This window comes from Rhinatrema bivittatum, chromosome 5, assembly GCF_901001135.1.
Source record: "Rhinatrema bivittatum chromosome 5, aRhiBiv1.1, whole genome shotgun sequence".
Taxonomy (NCBI): Eukaryota; Metazoa; Chordata; class Amphibia; order Gymnophiona; family Rhinatrematidae; genus Rhinatrema; species Rhinatrema bivittatum.
Window position 1 is genome coordinate 343125101 of NC_042619.1, and position 25835 is coordinate 343150935.

Below are 25835 nucleotides of genomic sequence, written 5' to 3' on the forward strand. Positions count from 1 at the left end.
GGTTTTAATTGTCTCTTTCACCTCACTGTTTAACCATGTGGACAATCATTTGGCCTTCTTTTGACCTTTTTTAATGCATTTTACATTTTATATGGGTTTCTTTTGAAACAGTCTAGGCCTCATGCAAACTTTTTTTTTAAAATTCTGTTTATTGAATTTTAAAACCACAGATCTCAGGGTATAACATTCTCAAAACCACTCACCAAAATCAGCATGTATCAGTTGTTAGAACAAAATGAAAGACAGAATTACATTAAATTGCATTTTCCTGCCTCTTTCTGTCCCCACGCCAGCTAACAGAATAAGTGATCATCAATTAAACATAGGTTCCATATACACAATGTTAGGTTCCATATTAGGAGGTATCTCCTAGGAAAGAGATCTAGGCGTCATAGTGGATAATACTTTGCAATCGTCGGCTCAGTGTGCTGCAGCAGTAAAAAAAAAAACCAAACAGGAATTATTAGAAAGAGAATGGTGAATAAAACGGAAAATGTCATAATGCCTCTGTATCGCTCCATGGTGAGACCGCACCTTGAATACTGTGTACAATTCTGGTCGCCGCATCTCAAAAAAGATATAGTTGCGATGGAGAAGGTACAGAGAAGGGCTACCAAAATGATTTATTTATTTTATTTATTTATTAACTTTTATTTACCGACATTCGTGCAGCACATCATGCCGGTTTACAATGAACTCAGGTGGAAAATACAGTGTAACGATAAAACAATATTTATAATAATGATAGTAAATAAATAACTGGCAATAACAATTAACAATGTGGGGATGGGGAAGAGAGGAGAACAAAGGCAGATAGAGAGAAGAGAAGTAAAGGAGTGAAAAACTATAGGAATAGAGGGAAACTATGTACAGATGACGGAGTGCACAGGTCTCATTAACTTGAGTATAGGTATCAGTAACTTAAGTACAGGTTTCATTTACTTAAGGAGGGACTCATGAGGACTTGAAAGCCACCAGTATTACTTGGGCTAAGGTGTTCATTCGGAGAAAGGTTATTTGAGGGAGATTGAAAGGTGTACGGGGGGGTAGGGGGTAGAAGGGGGCGGTTGGGAGACAAAGGATTGGAAGGTGACTAGGAGTGAAGAGGGGTAGGGGTGGGTCTGACGGAGGGGGGGAGCAGCCGGAGGATGGTCGAGACAGGGAGGGGCTGGAGGGAAGAATTTATGTTTGGTTTGTGTCAGGGTAGGCCTGTCGGAAGAGCCATGTCTTGACTCCTTTCTTGAAATTGTGGAGTGATGTCTCTTGGCGTAGGAGGGTGGGGAGGGAGTTCCAGAGGGTGGGGCCAGCGATGGAGAACGCTCTCCCTCTGGTATGAGATGAATGTGCTGATTTGAGGGATGGTGTGTGGAGAGTGCCTGTGTGGGCTGTTCTTGTAGGTCGGTCAGAGGAGCGGTAGTGAGGCTTCTCATCAAGCCAGGTGTGGTTGTGTTTATGAAGGGAGCTGTGAAGGATGGTTAGGGTTTTGTATTGTGAGCGGAAGGAGATGGGCAGCCAATGTAGGTCCTTTAGGATGGGGGTGATGTGGTCCCTTTTACGAGTACTTGTTATGATTCTGGCCATGGAATTTTGTAGAATCTGCAGGGGTTTGATGGTGGTGGCAGGGAGTCCTATTAGCAGAGAGTTACAATAGTCCAGTTTTGTGAGCATGGTGGTCTGTACGACAGTGCGGAAATTGTGTGTGTGGAGGAGGGGTTTGAGTTTTTTTAGGATGTTTAATTTATAGAAACCTCCCTTTAGGAGAGCTTTGATGTGGGGTTTAAAGTTTAGGTGTTGATCTATGAGGACGCCTAGGTCTCTTACAAACTGGGGCTGGGAGAGGGCTGTGGTTGTGTTCTGAGGATTGTTCTGTCGCATGGGGAGGGTAAAACGTTCAGGCTGATTAGAGATGACGAGTAATTCTGTTTTGGATGTATTTAGAGCTAGATGGAGCTCAGATAACAGCGTGTTTATGGTAGTGAGGCAAGATTCCCAGTGTTGCAAAGGTTTGCTTATGGACCCTTGAAACGGTATGAGAATCTGTACGTCGTCTGCATATAGGAAAAATTTCAGGCCTAGGTTGGAGAGGAGGTGGCATAGCGGTAAGAGATAAATATTGAAGAGGGTGGAGGATAGGGAGGATCCTTGGGGGACACCTTGTGTGATAGGTATGTGTGAAGATTCGTATTTGTCGATTTTTACGAGGTATTCTCTGTTTGTGAGGTAGGAGGAGAGCCATGTGAGGGCGGTGCCGGTGATACCTATTTCTGCTAAGCGGGTCATTAGAATTTGATGGTTGACTGTATCATATGCAGCTGAGATGTCTAGTAGGGCGAGTAAGTACGAGTTTCCATGGTCCATACCTTTAAGTATGGTATCTGTCATGGCCAGTAGTAAGGTTTCAGTGCTTCGGGCTTTACGGAAACTGAACTGTAGAGGGTGGAGGATATTATGATCTTCTAAAAAATCAGTCAGTTGTTTGTTGATTACCCTCTCAAGGACTTTGGATAAAAAAGGGAGATTGGAAATCGGACGGTAATTGGCAGGGTCTGTTGGGTTAAGGGTAGGTTTTTTTAGAAGGGGCTTGACTATGGCCAATTTGAGTGGGTCTGGGAGGCTGCCAGCGGTGATGGAGCAGTTGATTAGGTCTGTAATGGGTTTGGTGATGGCGGGGGTGATAGAGAGGAGGGTTTTTGAGGGAATGGTATCTGAGGAGTGGGTGGCGGGTTTCATCTTTTTTAGAATAGCCTCTATTTCCATGTTAGTGGTAAGGTCGAAAAATTCAAGGGTGATCTTTTTGTCATTGGGGAGTGGGGTGAGGGGGGTGGGGTTGGCAGGGAAGCGAAGTAGAATGTTGTCGATTTTGTGCTTGAAATAGCGAGCTAGTTCTTCGCATCTTTTGTTGGAGTTTGTTTCGTTGAGTGTAGGTGTATTGGAGCTGGTGAGTTCTGAGACATATGTGAATAAGGCGTTCGCATTAAATTGGTAGTCGTGGATTTTTGCGGCGTGGAAATCCCGCTTGGCTTGTGTGATCGCATGACGGTATACGTGTAAGGTATTGTAGTAAGTAGCTTTAAGTGTTGCTGATGGTTGTTTGCGCCAGGCGCGTTCTTTAGCTCTTAGGTTTTGTTTGATTGTTTTTTAAATTGTTGGAAAACCATGGTTTTCTTTTTTCAAGTTGTGCTAGTGGTATTTCTTTGTGGATGATGGGGCATAGTTCGTTGGCAATGGTCATTGTAAGGTTGTTCCAGGAGTGGAGTGCGGTGTCAGGGTTGGTGAGATCGATGTTATTAGCTATTTTGTCGAAAGCTATGGTAAGCTCTTCCGTACTACAGTGTTTACGGAAGGAGATGGTTTTACGGTGTTTTTGTGTGGTGGGTGTGGGGGATTTGGTTGTAAGGCTTGTATTGATGAGGAAGTGATCGGACCACGGCACTGGGGTGACTACCGGGGGGGTAGCAATAGTTATTTTAGAATTCACAAAGATTAGGTCCAGTGTATGGCCCGCTTTGTGTGTGGGTTCGGTGATGATTTGATTGAAACTTTGAGCTTTGAGGGTGTCTAGTAGAATTTCGCAGGAGGGGGAGGCGGGGTGGGTGTCTACATGGAGATTGAAGTCTCCTAGTACAATGGTGGGGAGGTCTGCATTGATGTTGACTGTGAAATATTCTGTGATGGGAGAGGGGTCTTGTTCGATTAGGCTAGGGGGGGCGTAGACTAGGCAGATTTGCAGGGATTTGGATGTAAATAGCGCAATTTCTATTTTGGGCGGGGGTTGAGTGTCTTGGAGTTTGAGGCCAAGGCTTTTTTTGGCCACCAGGAGTAAAACCCCCTCCTCTTTTTTTAGGTCTTGGGATGGAGAAGAGGTCGTATGTCTTTGTTGGGAGCTGGTTTAGGAAAACCTGGTCAGTGTTTTTTAACCAGGATTCGGTGATGGCACATAGGTCGGGGTTGTCGTCTGTAAGCAAGTCAATTAGTATAGGTCCTTTTTTTTGGATGGATTGGGCATTAAAGAGGGTAATGGCTAAGGTGGTTAAGCCCAGGAATTGTGGGAGGGGTGAGGTCATGATGGGTATAAGGGATTTGCGAGGGTTGGGTGGGTGAGGGCGAGTTGGGGGGGGCCTGCGTAGAGAAGGGTAGTGCCGTCTTGGAATGGGGAGGGGGAGTAGGCACATGGTTCTGATAAAAAGGGGGAAACTGTGCAGCGGGGGGAAAGGAAATAAGGGGTAGTAGCGTTAGGTGAGACAATAGAAAGTCAGGTGGGAGAAGGGGAGAAAGGGGGGGGGCTGTATTGTTATATAAATGGCTGGTAAACGTTAGGGAAACACTTGGTTTGGAGATAGTTAAAGCTGGTTAACATAGGGCAAAACGAATTGCAATCAAATGCAGGGTACGCTCAGATGCAGGGTACAATTACATACAGGGTACAATCAACAGTAGGGATTGGAACAACTCCCCTATGAGGAAAGACTAAAGAGGTTAGGACTTTTCAGCTTGGAGAAGAGACGGCTGAGGGGGGGATATGATAGAGGTCTTTAAGATCATGAGAGGTCTTGAACGAGTAGATGTGAATCAGTTATTTACACTTTCGAATAATAGGAGGACTAGGGGGCATTCCATGAAGTTAGCAAGTAGCTCATTCAAAACTAATCAGAGAAAATTCTTTTTCACTCAACGCACAATAAAGCTCTGGAATTTGTTGCCAGAGGATGTGGTTAGTGCAGTTAGTGTAGCTGGGTTCAAAAAAGGTTTGTATAAGTTCTTGGAGGAGAAGTCCATTAACGGCCATTAATCAAGTTTACGTAGGGAATAGCCACTGCTATTAATTGCATCAGTAGCATGGGATCTTCTTAGTGTTTGGGTACTTGCCAGGTTCTTGTGGCCTGGTTTGGCCTCTGTTGGAAACAGGATGCTGGGCTTGATGGACCCTTGATGTGACCCAGCATGGCTTGTTCTTATGTTCTTAACGAATTTCACTCTTCATGCAAATTTTCAAGCTTTGTAATTGTTTTCTAAGTTCCTCATTTTATTGTAGTCTTTTTATGAGTTAAATGCTTCTGTGATGGTTTTACTTAATGTCTTCCTCTCATTGATTTGTTTGCACAATGTTCATTACCCTTTTCACAAGACCTGGTGAAGAAAAATTCCATTGAATATGTTTTTATATACAGAATTATCTTTCTTTTCCCCCTTTCCTTAAACCTCTTTCCGTCCACCCTCCCAATAACCATATTTAGTAACTTCTTCTATTTTCTAAACTACTTTATTTTCTTCAGCATTCAGCTCTGTTAACTTAATTGTCAGTTCCCCAGATGTTTGGAAATTTCTCTCGAGGAACTTTTTTCTCCAAATTCTCTTTATCTATTGCTGTGTGAGGCAACAGGTCCATCCATTCACTATACGTCTTTACAAATTGTTTTCCAGTTCCTCAAAATTATCTTAATTGCTAAGAATGATAAAATTCTACTCCATGTCTTAAACCAGTCTCCCATCGTCTCTTCCTTGCATTTGTTCACTGCCTTAGCCATCCACGCTCTCTTGGATTTTGCAGCTCTGGCACTCAGTTAATTAAATGTAAGGCTTTTCACCAACAGTTTTAAATTGGCATTTGTAGTATCTTCAAAGTGCTGTTATCCACCTGCTGTGTCCTTTTCTTTATGCTTTATATATTTTATTTCAGGAATAGGGAAATAACGCTTCCTTGGAAATGGATGAGACTGAGCAGAGGCCAGGCTCGGCCTCGCAGCTTGGGACTCCAGATAATGCGGGTGTCGGTACCCTGGAACGTGGACAGACAGTGCCTGACTTACCACCAGGAAAACTAATTCCTTTCAAAATCCAGATGCTGGATGACACACAGGAAACCATTGAAGTCCCAGTAAGTTATTTGCTTTTCTAAAAAATGCAATATTGCAGAAACGTGCAATATTTGTTAGTAAATTGTAAGCACAGCCTGAGGATAGTTTGTGTTGGCCTATGATTGCTCACGCTGGCATCACAAGCATTCTCTGTGTTTGTTCCCTGCCTGCTTTTTTCTTTTTCCTGAATTAGGCCATAATTTTTCATTTAGGGGGTGATTTTATAACTGCCTGCACTGAGCCCTGGACAATTTATCAGAGCCGTTTATGTGCACAAAACTAACTTTGAAAATTCAGCCTGTAATGTTTTTCCAGGTTGAGTTTATTACATGGAGCACATCTTACATTATTTGGTTTTATTATTTATAGAATTTCAAAGTAAGGCAATACGAGTAACAACTTGCCGAAGAAAAAGAGTAACAAGCAAAAAGTTTACAAAATAACATATATAAGGAAAACATGGTGTGCATTTCTCAATCTTACAAGTCCACGATTTAAAAGAATCCAAATCAGAAATTAAGGAAATTAAAAAATAGATTGAGAAAAAAGAAGCAAAGGCATCAAAACATTGACCTCAAGCAAACAAAAATTTCTGTATTTGTAGCTCCAAGTGGGTTAGTGGCAGACTTATTGCTAATAGCGACCATCAGCCGAGGAGGACAAATGTCTGTTCCCTTGAAACTTAAACATTTACATAGAAGTCTCCCAAATAAGATCCCTCCTAGCTGCAATGCATGGTCTGAGTCATCCGGAAATATCCATGCACAGCAGATCTAAAAACAAACATCGTGACCCTTAATAAACATGTTAAGGAGCCGGACCCTATCAGGATCAAGAGCAGAGGGGATAATCGTGGTGGAAAGGATTGCTTTCTGACTTCTCTAGGAGTTGCGTAAGCCCCAAACTATTAAAGGAGACCTGGGGTTTCCCTCGCCGACCCAACTCGCAGATCAAACCAGGGGTCTTCTCCCTGAGGCACTGGGCTGGCCCAATTTTGTAAAATGTCTAAAATGTTCTTGTTGAGGGATTACCACATTTATACTTCTCCAGTGATTATAATCAAAGTGCCAAAAGTGCTTGAAATTTGAAGTTGCCTTTTGCTATCCTTGACTATTAAAGCTATAATTTTGTTTTCCTGTAACTGTGCTTGGACCTTTTGTTGTCAAACCGGTTTTGTAAGGTATTCATTTCAGCATTTTATTGTTTATGAAAATCCGCCTGACCTTAGGGTTTGAGAACTGTTCAGCTTTGTCAGCTAAGAAATGTGGAATTCCTAACGCTTAAATGTCCTTCGGTGACTCTTTCAGTGCTGGGTGCTAATTTAACCAGTACTTCAACTGCAAGAGTCGGTGATTTTCTATTTTCCTCTTGCTCTCAGCCCCATGAAATTGGAGGTTCAGAGTGAAATCTACCTGATTATATATATTTTTAAATTCCTTACTGAGGGGAGTAAATGGGCCTGCAGAACATGTCTGGTGCGCTATGCAAAGAAACTAAAATTGCACCTGCCATCTGCAATGTGTTTTACGCTTACCTTCTAATCACTAAACTGGAAACCTTCACAGGACTGTAATAGCCTCACTGTCCTTATAAAATGCTAAGGAATAACACATTAAGTAATATATATATATAAAGGGATTCTGATTTTAGGCTTTAACTAATATGCCCTGGTGGAAAATATGAAATAGGTATTTATTAGCTAAGCCCCAGATAAACAGCCCATCCTCTAGTACTCTCGCACCTCTCCTGGATCCTCCGCTTGTTTTTATGCCTCTTCCATGCTGACGAGTTCTCAGCTGCATAAATGTATGTAATTGATTCAGCCAGAAAAGGCAGTCGGCAATCGTACACCAATAAACAGATTTCTGGGACTCCCAATTTGCTGGAAAATAAACATTGAAATTTACAATTTTTAAACCCCTAAAATCAGAAGCCATATATATATATATATATGTATGTATGTAGGACATAGGCTTCTCCTACCATCACCAGCACCTTCCTTTCCAAAGCTGCCCTGCTCCAGCAAAGCAGAATAAAAATGTATTGAATCCAGGCCAGAGGTGGCTGCAGGCCTGCTGCTCTGCTTCTGGCTCTAATCTTGCTTTAGCTATAGCTTTCTTTCCCCGCGGTTACTGTTTCATTTCTCACTTTCTGAGAGAGCTTTTGACACAAAGGTGCTCAGGAAGGGTTCTGGGTGCATTTCTTTGGATCATTTAAGACATAAAAGTGAATAAATGTGTAGTTGGGAGGGGATGGTGGTGGCTGGCTCAGTGGCAAGTGCTGCAGTGATTCCTGCTGGGCTGGGGCTGGCAGTGTCGCAGGAGGATTTACAGCCCTCGTTCAGTGGCAGCGCATTTGCTGGGCTCTTGGGGGAGCTGCAGTTTTTGTGGCCTCTGTCCCCCCGCCTTCTGATGGCCGAGCTGAGATGGGAGTGGGCTGTGAAAATAGGGATAAATCCCGGGTAGTGATGAAGGAAGGCTAACGACATTGCAGCCCAACAGAAGCCGCTTCCAGTCTGAGCTTGGAAGCCCAAAGGGGCAGGAGGAAACTGCTGGAGGAGAAGAGGAAAGAGAGGATACTAAGGAACCAGGAGAAATGAGGCGGCTGACACATTGTGGAACTGAGATTTTGAGGTTTAGACACAAGTGCTGTGGTTTTCAGAAATACATATTTTTTTTATTGGTGGCTTTTTTTTTTTTTTCCCAAAAGAGGAAATCTATAACATAATATATATATATAAAAAAAAAAGGCTTTCCATGAAAAGTGTGACAAATCAGCAGAGATGCAGCGCATGAATTTATTGAAAAGTAGTTTATCTTTACGCCCTTGGAAGTAAAGAGGATTTGCACATTGCTGTCTTCTTCTTTTTCTCTCGTCCAACATGAGATGACTTTATCTGCCTCTAAGCTGTGTCAGAGTGACTCCTCCTGCTCGCTAATTCCTGGGGCAAAGTGCAGTGCTATTGGCCTGAATTAGTGCGTCAAGAGGTGCTCCATGTGTGTTTGCTCATTTGGATTTTTTAAATTGTTTGTCTTTTTATCATTTGTGTAGGATGAAACCTCTGTTCCTTTTGATTGTTGACTTTTCCCTCTTGAAAAGCTCTGGCCTAGGACTAAATCTCCTTTCAGTGTCTCTTTCTTTCCATGCCTAGAGTAAAACTAGGATTCAAGATAAGCATTCTTTTTTGTACATATGAAAGATGGATGTGCCCTGCTGAAGAAATAGTCTATGAATATGACTCCCACATTGTAGACGCAGGAAACGTACATGAGAAGAGCTGTAATAGATTTGTAGTTATTTCCATACCATATTTTTATTCCTATGTCAAATATTCCAGCTTGAAAACATTTTTAAAAAGGAAATTTTTTTCCTGCCTACCACTTTTGAATCGGTTTATGGTAAAATAATTCTGTTCTGATATAATCTGAATTTCGTAGTGTTATACAAATCTGATATCTGCTTTCATCATGACATTTTTATGCCACAGATGTCATGGGTTGCCTCATGTGTAGCATTTTTTTTTTTGTTTTTTTTGGGAAGCAACATTATTTTTTAACTTTGTATTTGTGAAATACTTTTGTTCTATGTTACAATTTTATTATGTATGTGATTATCTTTGTAATTTGCCTCGAACACAATGGAGTAGATTTTTAAAATTATCCATGGGCGTAGATTTGTTCGCGCAACCCGGCGCGAACAAATCTATGCCCGATTATATTACATGCGCGCGCTGCTGCTGCATGCATGTTATCAAATCCAGGGTCGGCGTGCGCAGAGGGCTGCACAATTGTGCAACCTGCGCGCGCCGAGCAGCCTGCCTCCGTTCCTTCCGAGGCCGCTCCGATTTCGGAGAAGCCTCGGAGGGAACTTTTTTCTGGCCCCCCCACCCACCTTTGTTAAGAAAGTTTACGCCTGCCCAAGGCCGGCTGCCGGCACGCCATTCTCCAGCCCGGGGCTGGTTCGGAGGCCTCGGCCATGCCCCCGGAACACCCCCAGGCCGGCACCATGCCCATGGCCCCGCCCTCAGAACGCCCCCAAATGCCACGCTGCCCCCGACATGCCCCCAACACTCCCCCCCCAAGCCAAGCCCCAGGACTTACATGCGTCCCGGGGCTTTTTTTGCGTGCCGGTGGCCTATGCACCATAGGTGCATAGGCCACCGGCACAGGGCTTTTAAAATCTGTGATGAGCGTGAATAAAAAATGTCAAATGCTAAATGCTAGACATGCTACTGCTGTATTGAAAATTGGCTTACTTATTTATTTATTTAAAACCGTTTCTATACCGTCGCTAAGTTATATACCATCGCAACGGTTTACAAATAGGCACATAGACTAAGGTAAGTAAATGTAGGTTATCGTACATTCTAACAGGTGCCAATAAAGTTCGGTTACAATTTCATAAATAAAATCATTATTTGAGTATTGTTGGTCAAGTCCAGGTATGTTATTGAGTTACTATCGCTTTGAAATATTACTTCTTAAATGTAGGATTGAGTAAATTCATTCTCATCTGCATTACCCTGTACTTTCATTCTCTACCCTCCACACTCTTTAGTGAAGGCTTTTTTAAAGAGCCATGTTTTTAGATTTTTCTTAAAAGTTTTGAGATTACTCTGTAATCTGAGTTCGGGGGGCATCGTGTTCCATAGTATGGGCCCAGCCAATGATAAAGCCCTTTCTCTCACTTGGGTTAATTTTGCTGACTTTACTGAAGGGATTGTTAGTAGTGCTTTGTTTGCTGAGCAGAGGTTTTTTTGTGGAACGTGTACTCGTAAGGCTGTGTTTAGCCAGTCTGCTTCTTTATCATATATTAGTTTGTGTATGGTGCATAAGGCTTTGTATTTTATCCTGTATTCGATGGGTAACCAATGTAAGTCTGCTAGAGTTTCGGTTATATGGTCCTTCCTCTTTTTTCCTGTTAGTATTCTGGCTGCAGTATTTTGAAGTATCTGGAGTGGTCTAATCGATGTGCTTGGGAGTCCTAGTAAGAGTGCGTTGCAGTAGTCAGTGCTAGAAAAGATAAGTATTTGCAATACTGTTCTGAAGTGGGCAGGTGTGAGTAATGATTTCAATCTTCTGAGGACCATAAGTTTTGCGTAGCCTTCTCTTACTTTTATAGATATGTGTTGTTCAGGTTGATTTCTGGGTCCATTATTACTCCCAGATTCCTTACTTTTTCGGCTAGCTCAATTTTTGGTTATTTCTTAGGGTTTATCGGTGTGTTTGAATGATTTTAGTATGTTTTCTCTCAAGGTGAAGAATTCAGTTTTGTCAATGTTGATTACCAGTTCCATCTGGTTTAGTAGTTGTTTAATTATGTCTAGATACATGTTAGCTAGACTTAATGTTTTTTCAATTGTGTCGTCTATTGGTAGAATTAATTGAATGTCGTCTGCGTAAATGTAATGTATTATCCCTAGGCCTGCCAGCAGATGACATAGGGGTAGCATATATATGTTAAAGAGGGTAGCAGACAGTGCTGAACCCTGAGGTACTCCTGTTTCAAGTTTAAATTTTTCTGATGATGTGTTTTTTATCTGGACTTGAAAGAACCTGTTGTTTAGGTAGGATCTGAACCAGTTTATTGTTTTGTCACATAATCCAATTTCTTCAAGTCTTTTTAGTAGTATTTTGTGGTTTACTGTATCAAAGGCTGCAGATAAGTCGAGCATTATAAGGATGTAATGTTTACTGTTATCAAAACCTCTTAGTATGTTGTCTGTTAGTGAGAGAAGTAATGTCTCAGTGCTGTAGTGTTTTCAGAAGCCGTGTTGTGAAGGGTACAGTATGTTATTATTGTCTAGGTGTTCAGCTAGCTGTTTCTGTACTGTTTTCTCTATTAATTTAGCTAATAATGGGAGGTTTGAGACTGGGCAGTAGTTAATGAGGATTAATAGGTCACTGTTTTTCTTTTTGATGATTGGCTTAATGATTGCCCCTTTTAGAGTATCTGGCATTAATCCTTCAGTTAGGGATAGGTTTATGATATTAGTTAGTGTTGGGGTTATTACATTGGTAATCTTTTTTATCTCAGTTGTTGATATTGTATCGATTTTGTGTGGAGCAGGGTTTATATTTTTTATCATTGATTCATCTTCTTGTTCTGATATTTCTATAAATGAGGACCATTTGTTAACATCTCTTTTTTGCATTACGATTGCTTGTTTGCTGTTTTTTGGGAGTTTGTTTCTTAGGTTTAATATTTTGTCACTAAAAAATTTAGCTAATTCATTGCATTTTGATTCAGGAAGACTTTGAGGTGATTCTTGTTTGTCATTTGTGAGATTCGTTACTATGGAGAATAAGGTTCTTGGGTTATTGGCAAACTTTTCTTATTTCCAGAGCCTAATTGTGCAGAGAAGCATTTCACACAGTAACTTAAATCAGAGGCCCCCAACCCTGTCCTGGGGGCCCTACAGCCAGTCAGGTTTTCAGGATCTCCACAATGAATATGCATGAGAGAAAATTTGCATGCACTGCCTCCATAACATGCAAGTTTTCCCATTTGTATTCATTGTGGATATTGTGAAAACCCAACTGGCTGGTGGGCCCCCAGGACAGAGTTGGGGACCACTGACTTAAATACCCTCCTAAGCAAGATAGCAATACTAGCAAAACTGTATTTATAGATGGTTCAGTTTAAAATGAAAATGATAACTTTCAATTAATGCTTTTTTTGACTCAGACTTAATCTTTTCAAATTTGGAGCAATGATAAATCCTAGAGACTGAATATCTTTCTTCTTTTAGATTTGATGTATATTGCATGCTGCACACAAGATGCAATATTTGATTCCTTCACAAAATCCTGTATTTCCCTAATCAACACTAAAAGTGGGCAGCACCTTTAACATGGTTGCATGTACACCTGAAATGAGTTCATTCGCTGCTAGTACAAAGAAACAGACTTGGGTATAACTTCCAAAATTTAAAACCTAAGATTTAATAAATGCTGAACAGCTTATAACAGATCAGTAGTGGATTAGTGAGCTAAGATGTTAATATAGTTATGGTATAAGAGCTTGCACAACCTCTCTTTTCTAGCTTCTGTGGAGATCCTACCCACAGTCTCACCTGAATTCACGTACTTTATCCAAGTTAATATAGAATCCCCTTCTCTCTGGCCAGTGAACTGGTCTTCCTGAGGTGCGGTGGATTGTTGCATCCAGCTGGTAGTGTGCACTATTCCTAGTGCAGATCCTTTTCCTTCTCTGGATTGGCAGAGTGCGCTGTTCCTACAGTAACTGCAGGTGTGTACTGCTTCTGGGCTTTGATGGCCTATGACTAATCCTGGGGTGGGCCTGACACAAGTGTTGCTTCTTCCTGCCCTCCTGCCTCAGTTGCGTGACCCGATGCAGGCTGCTCAGATTCTGATTGTTACGCATTGCCATAGGCCCAGCATTGCAATAGGCTCGACGGTCTTCAGCTCATGCTATTCTCTGACGCTTATTGCAGGCTCCCTGGAATTGAATGACCGTGACCTGCTCATGAGAACCTCTCCCTCTTACTGGTGCAGTCTGGAACATTGCTACGGTGTTGTTTTTGGGCTTCAAAACTAAAATTCGGTAGCTTAATAAATACAAAGCTGGAAAAGCACAGAAGCTCTGCTTGGCGAGGCAGACTGCTCTGTATGGCCGGTTTCACTTTCATTATTGAATCTCTCAGCCTGCTGTTTTGACATCTCTGTGAATTGCTTGAGCCAGGGGAATAGTACATGGGATGGTAATGGAGGGACAGGAGCAGAGCTTTCTATTTCTTTGCCCTGTGGATGAGTCATTTCAGTGTTGTTTCATGAGGTTTGACCGCCGTAGAGGAGAATATCCTTCCCCTATGGACAAGCTCCTCTGTGCTACTGCTGCCCTTCTCTTTCTGTAGAGGGGAGGGTGTATTACAGTATCCCCCATCGGGCCTGGCTCCCTGTAGAGGAAGCTAAGATATTAAATGACTTCCTAATCTGAATGCTTGGAAATTGACATTGAACATTGCTATTAATCAAGTTTACTTAGGGAATAGCCACTGCTATTACTAGCATCAGTAGCATGGGATCTTCTTAGTGTTTGGGTACTTGCCAGGTTCTTGTGGCCTGGATTGGCCTCTGTTGGAAACAGGATGCTGGGCTTCATGGACCCTTGGTCTGACCCAGCATGGCAATTTCTTATGTTCTTAACAAGGCTGTGAAACTGAAGCTGTAGCCCTGTGACTTTATCCATGATAGCAAAATGGCATCACAAAATGAAAGATTGTTTTTCTTTTCTTTATTTTTCAATTGTTGATGGCCGGCCATTGACTGGGACATTTGGGATCTGTCCCCCCTCCATCCCTCTCTGATCCTGGCTCATTCTGAGAAATAATTCCCCACAAATTGACACCATAAAATATGATTTGGAAATGTATATGGCCACGGTTCTATGAACAAGCTATAATTTATTTATTTATTAAACGTTCTTCTAATCCACATCTTCCACTATGTGCTGAACCTCCCCCTTTTGTGACTCTCATCCCCTCCCCCTTTTAGTGAGGATCCTGCGCCAGCACGTGATCCCAGAATCTGGTACCAGGGCCGCTGAGCCAACGTGCCTTGCCCTGGCTCCTCCAGCGGTGTACAGGTCACGGACTCCACGCCACATGCAGAGCTCTACTCCTGCTCTAAGATCTTCCCTTCCTTGCCTGTCAGTTGTCCAAACTGGAGATCACCCTGGTTTGTGCCATTACGCAGGTGGCAGCTCACTGCATACTGACCGCGTAGAGACCCTCCCCTTTCCTCCTGGAGGCTCAGCCATAATATTATATAATATATAATATATACTATTATATATATAATTTAAAAAAATAATTTTTTTTTGTCATTTCTAAGTGCTATATGAGAGGATGATGAAAATGTTCCCAGTTTGTAAATGACATTTGATGATTCAACTACTTGGGTGTGACACCTTTTATAAGACCACCACATGTATTTTCAAAGCTACCAACCTTCCTTCATCAAGCAGTATAGTACACATCTTAGTCAATGGATGCAGCCTAGAAACAGGGAGGGAAAATGGAGATATGAGAGAGACCTTTAATTGGCCAGCAGGCTCCAGCAAAGTACCGGAGGATAGGATTTTCCAGAGAATGAGAAGCTCAAGCTCCAGGGCTACCATGAGAAGTTGGAAGGAGGGAGAATCAGTATAGGAATAGGAGAATATTTTTTCACTGTTAGGCTTTCAGCAGTGGCAGTCGAAGGCAAGATATGGTCTCCATGTAGTCCTTAGTTGGTGTTTGTCGACCTTAGTGTGACCAATTTCTGTTAGAAAGTCTGGAATAGCTAGAGTTGTTTTGCTAATTGTTTGCACAACCCTTACCATGGCTCATGATCATGTGCAGTAAACATTTTGATCCATTTTTTTCTGTAATCAGTTTGTAAAGGGAAAATGGTGGCCATAGATCTGCCCAATAAAAGACAACATTTCTAACAGCTGCCATTTCAGAGTGTGCCATGGAAATCAATTAAATCTGTATGGGTCTCTTGAGACAGGAGTCAATTAACCAATACAACTAAGGAAATATTTTTTCCCCATAGCATATATTGAAAGAGGAGAAACTAGCTTCATCAGGTTGCTACTTTATCTTCTATAAATAAAAAAATAAAAAATAAAAATAAGTAAATAAGAGCAATTGCTAAGATATTTGCTCATTAGTTTGAAGGAAACAAAATATTTATTTCTTGTTTTCAGTGTATAGGCACCAAGACTGGAAGAGCAAAGGGGCAATCTGCCTCGCTAATAATTTGATAAAAAATGGCCTGACCAAGTACCTCAGGGAACTGCATATTGAATTATTTAAAACTAGGCCATTTTGTCTGACTAATATAATTTTGTTTGATGCCCCCTGTATATTCAGGACCCTTGAGACAGTTGTAATGTGGTAGTGTAGAAACTGTTTAAATTATACCGTTATCTAATTTTAAAAAGACAGTTTTTCAATGTGTAGTAACCCGTATGCTCTTGGTTTTTTTTTTTTAAATAATAGAATGTTACAATTTTCATAATGTACATTTCTAACTGTGTATCTATGTATTTTAGGTTATAGTTGGATTTTAAGTTCTGTTTTGTAAAGTATTCTTGTACAGTCCTATTGGTTTATTTCAAGGATGATGGGTAGATATGCTACCTAATTGGTAACCCTTGGAATTGTATTCACATGTTATCAGAATGTTTTATAATTTAATTAAAGCTTAATTGACTGATGTATAATTTATTAACCAGATTTATAATGACATACTGCAGAAATCTGATTTTAAAAAACCGCAACTTCAATTTAACTAAAGCTTTGTTTATAAATTTAACTAAAGCTTTTTTATAAATAAAAATTATATATTTGCAATATCAAAAATCAAAATGTTTTCCCATGGCAAATAAATGTTGTACAGAGCCAAAGCTGTCATGTATTATTGAGGAAATAACTTCTTCCAGGAAAAACAAGTTTACTTCAGCAGTTTATGGAGAGCAGGATTGCAGCTGGAGGCAGCTCAAGGCAAGGGATGACGTGCTCACCCCCACAAGCTATGGACTTTGCTAAAAAGAACATTAAGATGGGCGAGGTGGAACAACAGAAGGCCAATTCAAAAGGGGCTATAATAAAGACAATAAACCTTTATGTCAGAAAAGTACATAAAAGTAAGAGAAACTTTTTTTTTTATAAATTTCTCAAAAACCAATAAAATATTTCAAACCAACAGACATATCAAATAACAACCAACAATTACATCTAATAAGAATAAAAAAAAAATCCCTGCTCTCCATACATGGGATCTTTTGATTTTCAGTCACTTTGATATTATTGTGGATTGGGGGAGAGGGGGCTGCACAGATATTATCCTCTCTCTCTCACACACACACACACACACACACACACACACCTTCTCACATACACACACATACCTTCTCACATACACACACAAAAATACACACACACACCTTCTCATGTACACACACATACCTTCTCACATACACACACACATACACACACATACCTTCTCACATACACACACACACCTTCTCACATACACACACATACCTTCTCACATACACACACACACACATACATACACACACATACCTTCTCACATACACACACACATACACACACACCTTCTCATGTACACACACATACCTTCTCACATACACACACACATACACACACACACCTTCTCACATACACAAACACACACACATACATACACACACATACCTTCTCACATACACACACATACCTTCTCACATACACACACACACACACATACATACACACACATACCTTCTCACATACACACACACACATACACACACACCTTCTCATGTACACACAATCATATACTGATATATACAGGGCCTCTCTCCCTCACGTACACTCACATATCGTGTAAAATTATATACCTGAAGTAAAAAAAAATATAATTCTGCAATTTATTGGATCTTAAATTTAATCTCTTGCTGTGGTAAGATTTATCTAGGGAGTATTTCAATATTTTTTAAGTCAGTGTTTTGAAGCTTAACTTTTATTTTGCCAAGAAAAGAAAGACAATTGTCAGTTGAAACAAACATTTTTTTTCTGCTTGATATTTTTAAATTTCATGCCTGGGAGAAGTGAATGTTTGGAGCTTTTGAAAGCACCCCTTATTTAGGCAGGTCCACAATTATGGATCTTTAAGTTAGTTGGGATGCTGTTGTGCTGACTGATTACTAACTAGCAGACATTCTTTAAACTGTAAGCGCAGAAGGGAAGAGTAACGTCTGGGAAGGATGCGTGTTGCACTCGCTGGCCACACTTGGCTGACGCTATCCCGGACCAGCTCTGACGTCCCTCGCAGTGACAGGGAGCCACCGCCAATGCTGAGCTTCCTTGCGGCTCGGAGCCGCCGCTCACACGGCCGACGTCCGTCCCCGCCAGCAACTTCCTAGGCGTGCGCGCTCCTCTGCGGAATTTAAAGGGGCCGCGGTGGGAATGTTCCCGCGGCTCCCTCTGATGACTTCAGCCCTCCAGACTTACTCAAGCCTGTTCCTGCCTGCAGTACTTTGCCTCAGCAACAGGCCAAGCTCTTTGTGAGTAGCTTGCCTGACTTTGTTCCTGACTCCATGTCCCTGTCCCTGTCCTTGTCCTCTACTGGCCTTGACCAGGGACCTTGACCATGGACCGTTCTGGACTTCGTTGGATCGCTGCCTGCCCTGGCCCTAGGAACCTCGACTCAGCTCGTGCCTTTCACCCTTCGTAGAGTTGTTCATCTTCGGAGACCTGCACCTGAGACCAGCTGCCCCCGGTACCCAAGGGCTCAACCTGCGAGGAACGAGGGCTGTTACTGGCGAAGGTCCTATTGGGTCTCCGTACCAGCCAGCTCCGCCAGCTGACGACGAGGACCTGCAGGTAGGGTCAACCTCGTCTTGGTGCACGGGTTCACCTTAGCAACAATGCATTTACAAAGCAAAGACACCACTATATTTATTTATTTATAAACCACAATCCAAGGGGTGAAAAGAAAACGTCATAAAGCATATAAATATTATTTCAAACACCACATTACAAATGGCTACCTGAAAGCAGCATAGCACCTGACAAATGATCCTGTCAAAATGCAATAACTCAGACATCTCCTAGAAGATAATATAATTAAGACCCTTGGCATGTTTTGTTCAGGAAAAATCCTACTCACTTACAGCTCGATCCAGTATCGTCCGCTCGAGGATTGCCCGTCTGTAACGTGCTCGTAGCGCACAATTCGGGCGCGCAAGGCAGTTCGGCGATACAGTGTCCAGTTTCACGCGTCCGTATCGCTTCTGAAAACAGACGCATAACCCTTTCCGCACCCGGCATGTAAATGAACGAAAAAGCTGTATAATGAAGGAATTAGCTATTCCCCTGCGATACTGTAACGGGCGCTGATATTATCTCCTCCGTAACCCGCTGTTCTGCCGCGGCCTTAACCTGCTAGTTTACCGCCTCCCCCTAGTAGGAGTTAGTGTAGTGTAGGGTAAAAACATTGCTTACCCGCCCTGGTCCCGTCCGGTCTCCTGCAGCCCCGTCCGAACCGGACGGGGCTGCAGGAGACCGGACGGGACCAGGGCAAAAAAAAACAAACGAAAAAGTAGCAAGGCTCGGGCCTGCTATGGTAAGTGTAAAAAGTGTAAAAAACAAAAAACCTGTGTGTTATATAAAAAAATAAAACAATTTTAAATACCTGTCGGAGGGCCGTGGGTCCAGGCGGCCGGTGGGCGGCGGGCAGCCATCAGCGGCATCCGGTAGTCCCTTCTCCCTTCCTCCCTCCCTCCCTGGATGAGCGCCAAAATCGCACGGGCGGGTCGGCAGCGGGGGGGGGGGGGGGGGGCGGCAGCAGGATCTGGGAGCGGCGGGTAGGCAGCAGCGGGGTCCGGGGGTGGCAGCGAGATCCGGGGAGCCAGCAGCGGCAGCATGTTCGATCGCGCAGGCAGGTAGGTGGCAAAGTAAAGATGGCCGCCTGCACGGGAAAATCGTGCAATTGGCCGCTGAAGACGTGACGTCACGACGTTTGGCGTCACGGGGTGTGACGTCACGTCTTCAGCGGCCAATTGCACGATTTTCCCGTGCTGGCGGCCATCTTTACTTTGCCACCTACCTGCCTGCGCGATCGAACATGCTGCCGCTGCTGGCTCCCCGGATCTCGCTGCCACCCCCGGACCCCGCTGCTGCCTACCCGCCGCTCCCGGATCCTGCTGCCGCCCCCCTGCTGCTGCCCCCCCCCCCGCTGCCGCTGCCCCTGCCCCCCCGGACCCCGCTGCTGCCTACCCGCCGCTCCCGGATCCTGCTGCCGCCCCCCCCCCCCCCCGCTGCCGACCCGCCCGTGCGATTTTGGCGCCCATCCAGGCAGGGGAGGGAGGGAGGAAGGGAGAAGGGACTACCGGATGCCGCTGATGGCTGCCCACCGGCCGCCTGGGACCCACGGCCCTCCGACAGGTATTTAAAATTGTTTTATTTTTTTATATAACACACAGGTTTTTTGTTTTTTAAACTTTTTTACACTTCCTGGTGCCTGTCATTTCAAATGTCATTTGAAATGACAGGTACCAGCGCACCCAGGTTACTGTATAGGCGCTGTTACAGCGCCTATACAGTAAAATGGGTTGCGCGGGCATAACCCTTCCCTAACGCTTCACAGCCGCGGCATGCATTTGCATGCGATTAGAGGAGAGTATCGGGGAGTTAGTGAAGAGAACTGTGCGTGCGGGGAGGAAGGGTGCGCCTGACACTACCTCACTGTTTTTACCGCGGCCTTACTGGATCGAGCCGTGAGTGACTGTAATCCCATTGCCCAAAAGCCGAAACAAACATCAGTACTTTAAGGTGTTTCTTGAATGTTGCCGAACAAGTTTATATTTTCAGGTAATGAGGGATTGTATTCCATAAAGGTGATCTTGCATAGGCGAGCAGACATATTCTAAGATGTATAATTTTAATGTATTTATTTGTTTGTTATTCCAAATGAATTTAGAATGTACCTAGTTAAGGGAAGAATGAAGTTGCAAGTCACATGCCAGTTAATATTTTGAGTAACGGGTGTAGTACTGGTGTTCTGATCAAGAAAATCTGAGCATTGCCTTCAATAAAACCGTACAAAGGACAATGTGTTGTTGTTTTGGAGTCTAACCAATTCCTTCATGCTTGAATTCTACCAGTATTATAATAAGGAAATGTATTCATAAAATGTTTTGTGCTCTGAATTACTAAATTTAGAAGCATGCCGCCATTGCTGGGCCTGAAATCTCTAATTCACGCTTCCATACGTCACTCAAATTGGTAAAATGCAACTCGGGTATTAAATCTGGGAGAAGTGATAGTCCCCCCAACTGAAAATTGTTTCACTCATTTTAAATAAATGTAATTTAAATGTTATTTTATTTCTATTCTGCGGATTATATTTGAGGTATTGTGGTTATTTCCCTATCCCTGGAGGGCTCACAGTCTGACTGGCTCATTTATCAAGTCGCGTTAGGGCCTTAACGCTAGCGGCAATGGTGTAACACTCGTGATAAATAGTGCAAGGCGCATTAGTGTGAAAATATCACATTTGCTATGCAAGTGGGAGAAGTTTGGGCGGAGTTAATGGTGATGAGCGTCTCCTAATATCAAATGCAGTAGAGTAGCGCACAGCAACCCGGGTTTTAACGCTGGAAATAACTGCACTTTTTTTCTGTACATTGTGCCCCCATTACCTGTGCGTTACCGACCAAAAAGGTTTTTTATCGCACTTGGCGGTTCGGGCAGGAGAGAGAGAGAGCCTCTTAGAGACCGATATGTAAGTTTACTATTTATTTTGGGGGGCAGTTTTACATACACAGTCACAGGTACAAACAGCAAAGTTGATGTTCGTGAAGATTTTCTGTCATTTGGAGAGATGAAAGGTAAAAGAGGAGTTGATTTGTACAATGTGCTCTCTACCTAGCCTGATTGCAGCCTTGCTGTTCATTCCTCTGACTGTGAATGTAAAACTGCCCCCCTCCCCAAAACATCACCCCGAGTTATGTGCCCCCTTTACATATTGTTCTCTGCAGATTCTCTGTCTCTCTCTATCTCTCTCCCCCAAGGTCACAAGGAGTGAGTGGGATTTGAACTCTGGTTTCCCTGCTGCACAGCCCACTCACTGCTCTAACCATTAAGCTATTTACAAATATTTGAAACTCAGGATGTTCTAGTTATGTGTCAGAAATATACCAGAGACATTAGTTATTATTAAACACATAAAAACTCAGTAAATACAATGATTATATCAGGATTTAAATAAAGTGTACAGATAACAGGCGCACATAAGACTATTAGCTTATTTTCAGGTTAATGGGGCCTCATATAAGTGAGCCATGCCAGTCTAGGATTCATTAAGCAGGCTTTACTGGACTTATAGATATAGATAGATTGCATTGTGAGGGAGGGTACAAAAAACTCCCTCAGACTACCTTAATAGGCCAGGTGCAGTTGTCTCGCCCGGTCCTCCTTAAGATTGAGACTCACAGAGAATCCTGGAAGGAGCCCATCACCAGAATTTAAGACCTCGGGGCCTAGACCCGCGGAAGAGACAGAGTCTCACCATCTGATGAGAACTGCTACGTTTAAGGGTTTTTTTTTTTTTACAATTTTTTCAAATTATAACATTTACATCAAATGATATAATCATGAATACAGATTTTCCAAGATAATACTCCATTAATAAAGTACATAGAAAATATATCTGATCTAGCCCACATCTAGGGGAGAAAGACGAATAAGATTTGAGTGCTTTAGAAAGCAATTGGTTATACCAGACATTTATCCAATCAAGCTATTCCACGTTCCACGATGTGTGGATATATATATCCACACATCCTGTCCCGCAACTCACAAGTGAAAATTCTATTCCAGAGATTCTTAGAAAATGAAGTAGAAATAAAAACGTGGAATAGCTTGATTGGATAAATGTCCCCCACCATTGTACTTTGGCAATCTTAAATGATTAAAGTTCTGGTATAACCAATTGCTTTCTAAAGCATATACCAAGTGAATTGGTCCCTCCTGTCTTAAATGATACCAGTTCACATGATGGCAGGATAAATTCAGCATATATATATATATATATATATATATATGGAACAAACAAAGGTTTCATGCATTTTATTTCCAGGCTATAAGGCAACCTAAGGTGAATATTTTGGACAAGGATTCGACAAGAAAGCACAAGTCTTGGCTCAGCTTTATAGGATTTTAAAACAAGGCTTGGTTCAGTTGGGTTCCAGCCCTCAAAATATTTTATCTTATCACTAGATCCCTTTAGAAGCCCTGAGGACAAACCAGGCTCCTCAGAGATGGGACTGCTAGCATATATTGAGCTGTATGTAAGGCTGCCTGACTTTGTACCAGCCCCGAACCAAAGAAACCCCAGTTCAAAGCCACCCAGAGCGCCTTTTGCACTCACATACGCAAACTCTATTAAGATCACGTTGGTAAAGCAAATGTTTTATTCTGTGGAATTTTCTTATGATTGCTAAGGTCTAGGAAATAGGAGAGAGTTGTTAGAAGCGATTGTTTTACCTCCTTATAGTTACAAAACTAAATACTAAAGAAGGTCCTCTATCTTCTCAAGCTAATAGTGTTGAACACTTTCTAGTTTCCTTGATCAGAGGGCGTGATATAAGATGCGCTCAGCGCGATATAAGATGCGCTCAGTGCGATATAATGCGCTCAGCGCGATATAAGATGCGCTCAGCGGATATAAGATGCGCTCAGCGGATATAAGATGCGCTCAACGTGATATAAGATGCGCTCAGCGTGATATAAGATGTGCTCAGCAGATATAAGATGCGCTCAGCGGATATAAGATGCGCTCAGCGCGATATAAGATGCGCTCAGCGGGCGACATGGTAAGACGTGTGTGAGCGTCGCTCTTACCTTTACATCTGAATTACCTGATATGCCGCATTCGGCCCGGAAAAGGAGGGCAAGGGAGAGCCAGGCTTCGGAACTCTCCCTAGTTCAGCCTACAGTGGGTCCGATGGACGCCCACATCACCCGGGGAAGAATCCCTCCGGTTGAGGGTTCGCTGACCGCAGTTCGGGGGGAAGAAGAGCCCGAACTCGGCCCTGAACTTTGCACATCTCTATCCCCGGAGGAAAGGTCACCACCCGAAAATCCCGCGATGAGACGCGACCAGCAAAGCAGAGGGGAAACGGAAGCACCAGGAACGGGTGCAGTATGGAACCCTTCTCCGGAGCCGGATTTGGCTGGGGAAAGCGTCTCTGCTTTAAGTCATCTTGAGAGGGAATCGGGACTAAACACAAAGGAAGAGGAACAGCTTCAACGGAAAGGAGGACTTGAGGTGAAAACTGACTCTTTCCAAGAACTGGTAAGGCCTCAAGTTTTTTCTCTTGAAACCATTTGGGAGGCTATTCAAATACTAAATACCAACGTTACTACTAAAATAACTAACCTTTCTGGAACAGTAATGCTTTTAGACAAACGCCTTGACAAAGTGGAATCAGAACTTGTGGAGAATAAACAGCTTCTGCAAGTTTCTGAGGTAAAGATTCAAAGTAGTATAAATCTCCAACAAGAATTAATGAAGGAAAACCGGGTTCTCCGACTTAAGTTGGAGAATTTAGAAAAACAGTTTCGAGAAAAGAATTTAAGATGTATTAATTTTCCAAAGCTACCATATGTAACCCCAAAGGATTTATGGAGAAGATATATGCTTGAAGTATTAAAGGTTACAGAAGAAACGTTATCTATAATTGCTAAAGCTTATTATATACCACCAAAAAAGAAAGGACAAATAGTTAATAACAACTTTCAATTTTTGACACCAAGGGAGACCCCCAAAATGGACTTATCAGAAATATTAGAGCAATCTGAAGAAGAGTTGGCAGAAACTTCAACATTAGTAATAACTTTTTTGCTAGACTCGGATAAGGAATGGATCTTCAAACGATACTTTCAACATCGTAATGAACTTTTTCTAAAGCACAAAGTGCAGATATTTCCAGATCTATCAAAAAATACTCAGAAAAGGAGACAACAATTATTATTAAGACCACAAGTATTAGAGAGAGGTTCATTATTCATGCTAAAACACCCATGTAAATGTATTTAAAATAGCTTATGCAGGAATTGAGGAAGTGAATACCTCTACTCAAAGCTCCTTATAATATCAGTATCGGTCTATGATACATATCTGGAGCTTAATAGACTATTTGTTGATAACTATATGATAATGAGGACCTTGGTTTTGTAATTCTTCTTAAATTTCTGACTTTTCTTGTTTTGTTAAAAAAAATTTCTTTTTAGTTAAGTTATGTAGAGTGTTAGGGATTATAATTATACAATGTATTTATTTTCAATCTTTACTATTTTCTATTTATTTATTTTGTTTCTATTTTTCTTTAGTATTATTATTTTTATCTTTATAATTTGAAGTTGTGAACCGTTTTGGTCGGATACTCTCCGTGAAAATCGGTATATAAAATGTTTTAAATAAATAAATAAATAAATATTGTTAAACATCAGGGAGTATCCTTCCTTTTTTTTCAGCCATCTCAACTAATTGCTTTCTTATCTAATTAAAAGAAAAATGTCTTAAGTTCCTCTGTTAACGTGAGCCCAGTAACTCCATAATTGTGTTTAGGTACCTTAAGAGTAATATGGTGTTCCCGGTTATTACCATATAATATGGATTTTGTTATATATTTCTTCTGAGATTGAGAAATCTTGGATCCCTAAGTGGGCTTGGGCAATGTAATTAACATAAACATTTTGTTTATATTCCATATATAGATGTTTGTGGAAATATTTAGGAGTTTGTTTTTACAAGCTCATAATATTTTATATTGGAATGGAATTGTTAATTTTTTCTCTATCTTTTTTTGCTATGTCAATTCAAGTATGTACTTGATAAATTATTGTAAAATTGAATAAATAAATAAATTAAAAAAAAAAAAGATGCACTCAGCGGATATAAGATGCGCTCAGTGTGATATATGATGCGCTCAGCGGAGCGCGTAGTTTAATCCACAGTCTTGTGCGCAGATCTCCCTTCCGATGCAGCAAGGAGTTTTGCGTATAAACAATGTGCACGCAGCAATGTGTGTGTGTTCATGTTACCAACCTTTTGTGCAAATCCCACGATAATGATAGGATGCAGTTAGTATAGCTGTGTTTAAAAAAGGATTGGATAAGTTCTTGGAGGAGAAGTCCATTACCTGCTATTAAGTTCACTTAGAGAATAGCCACTGCCATTAGCAATGGTTACATGGAATAGACTTAGTTTTTGGGTACTTGCCAGGTTCTTATGGCCTGGATTGGCCACTGTTGGAAACAGGATGCTGGGCTTGATGGACCCTTGGTCTGACCCAGTATGGCATTTTCTTATGTTCTTATGATTAGCTATCATCTCCCAGACAAATGTGCTGGCTCTTCTCACGTTAAATGGCATGTACGGGGTCTGCGTTGTTAAA

General features: G+C 42.0%; 1 protein-coding gene across 3 annotated transcripts in view; it reads left to right on the forward strand.

The window, feature by feature from the left end:
• FARP1 (FERM, ARH/RhoGEF and pleckstrin domain protein 1) overlaps positions 1–25835 on the forward strand; it is a 400646-nt gene that overhangs the window by 62521 nt on the left and 312290 nt on the right. For all 3 annotated transcript variants that reach the window (XM_029604480.1, XM_029604479.1, XM_029604481.1), the window contains one exon: positions 5678–5875. In XM_029604480.1, the coding sequence (XP_029460340.1) occupies positions 5705–5875 (171 nt within the window). In that variant the 5' untranslated portion in view covers positions 5678–5704. The remainder of the gene's footprint in view (positions 1–5677; positions 5876–25835) is intronic.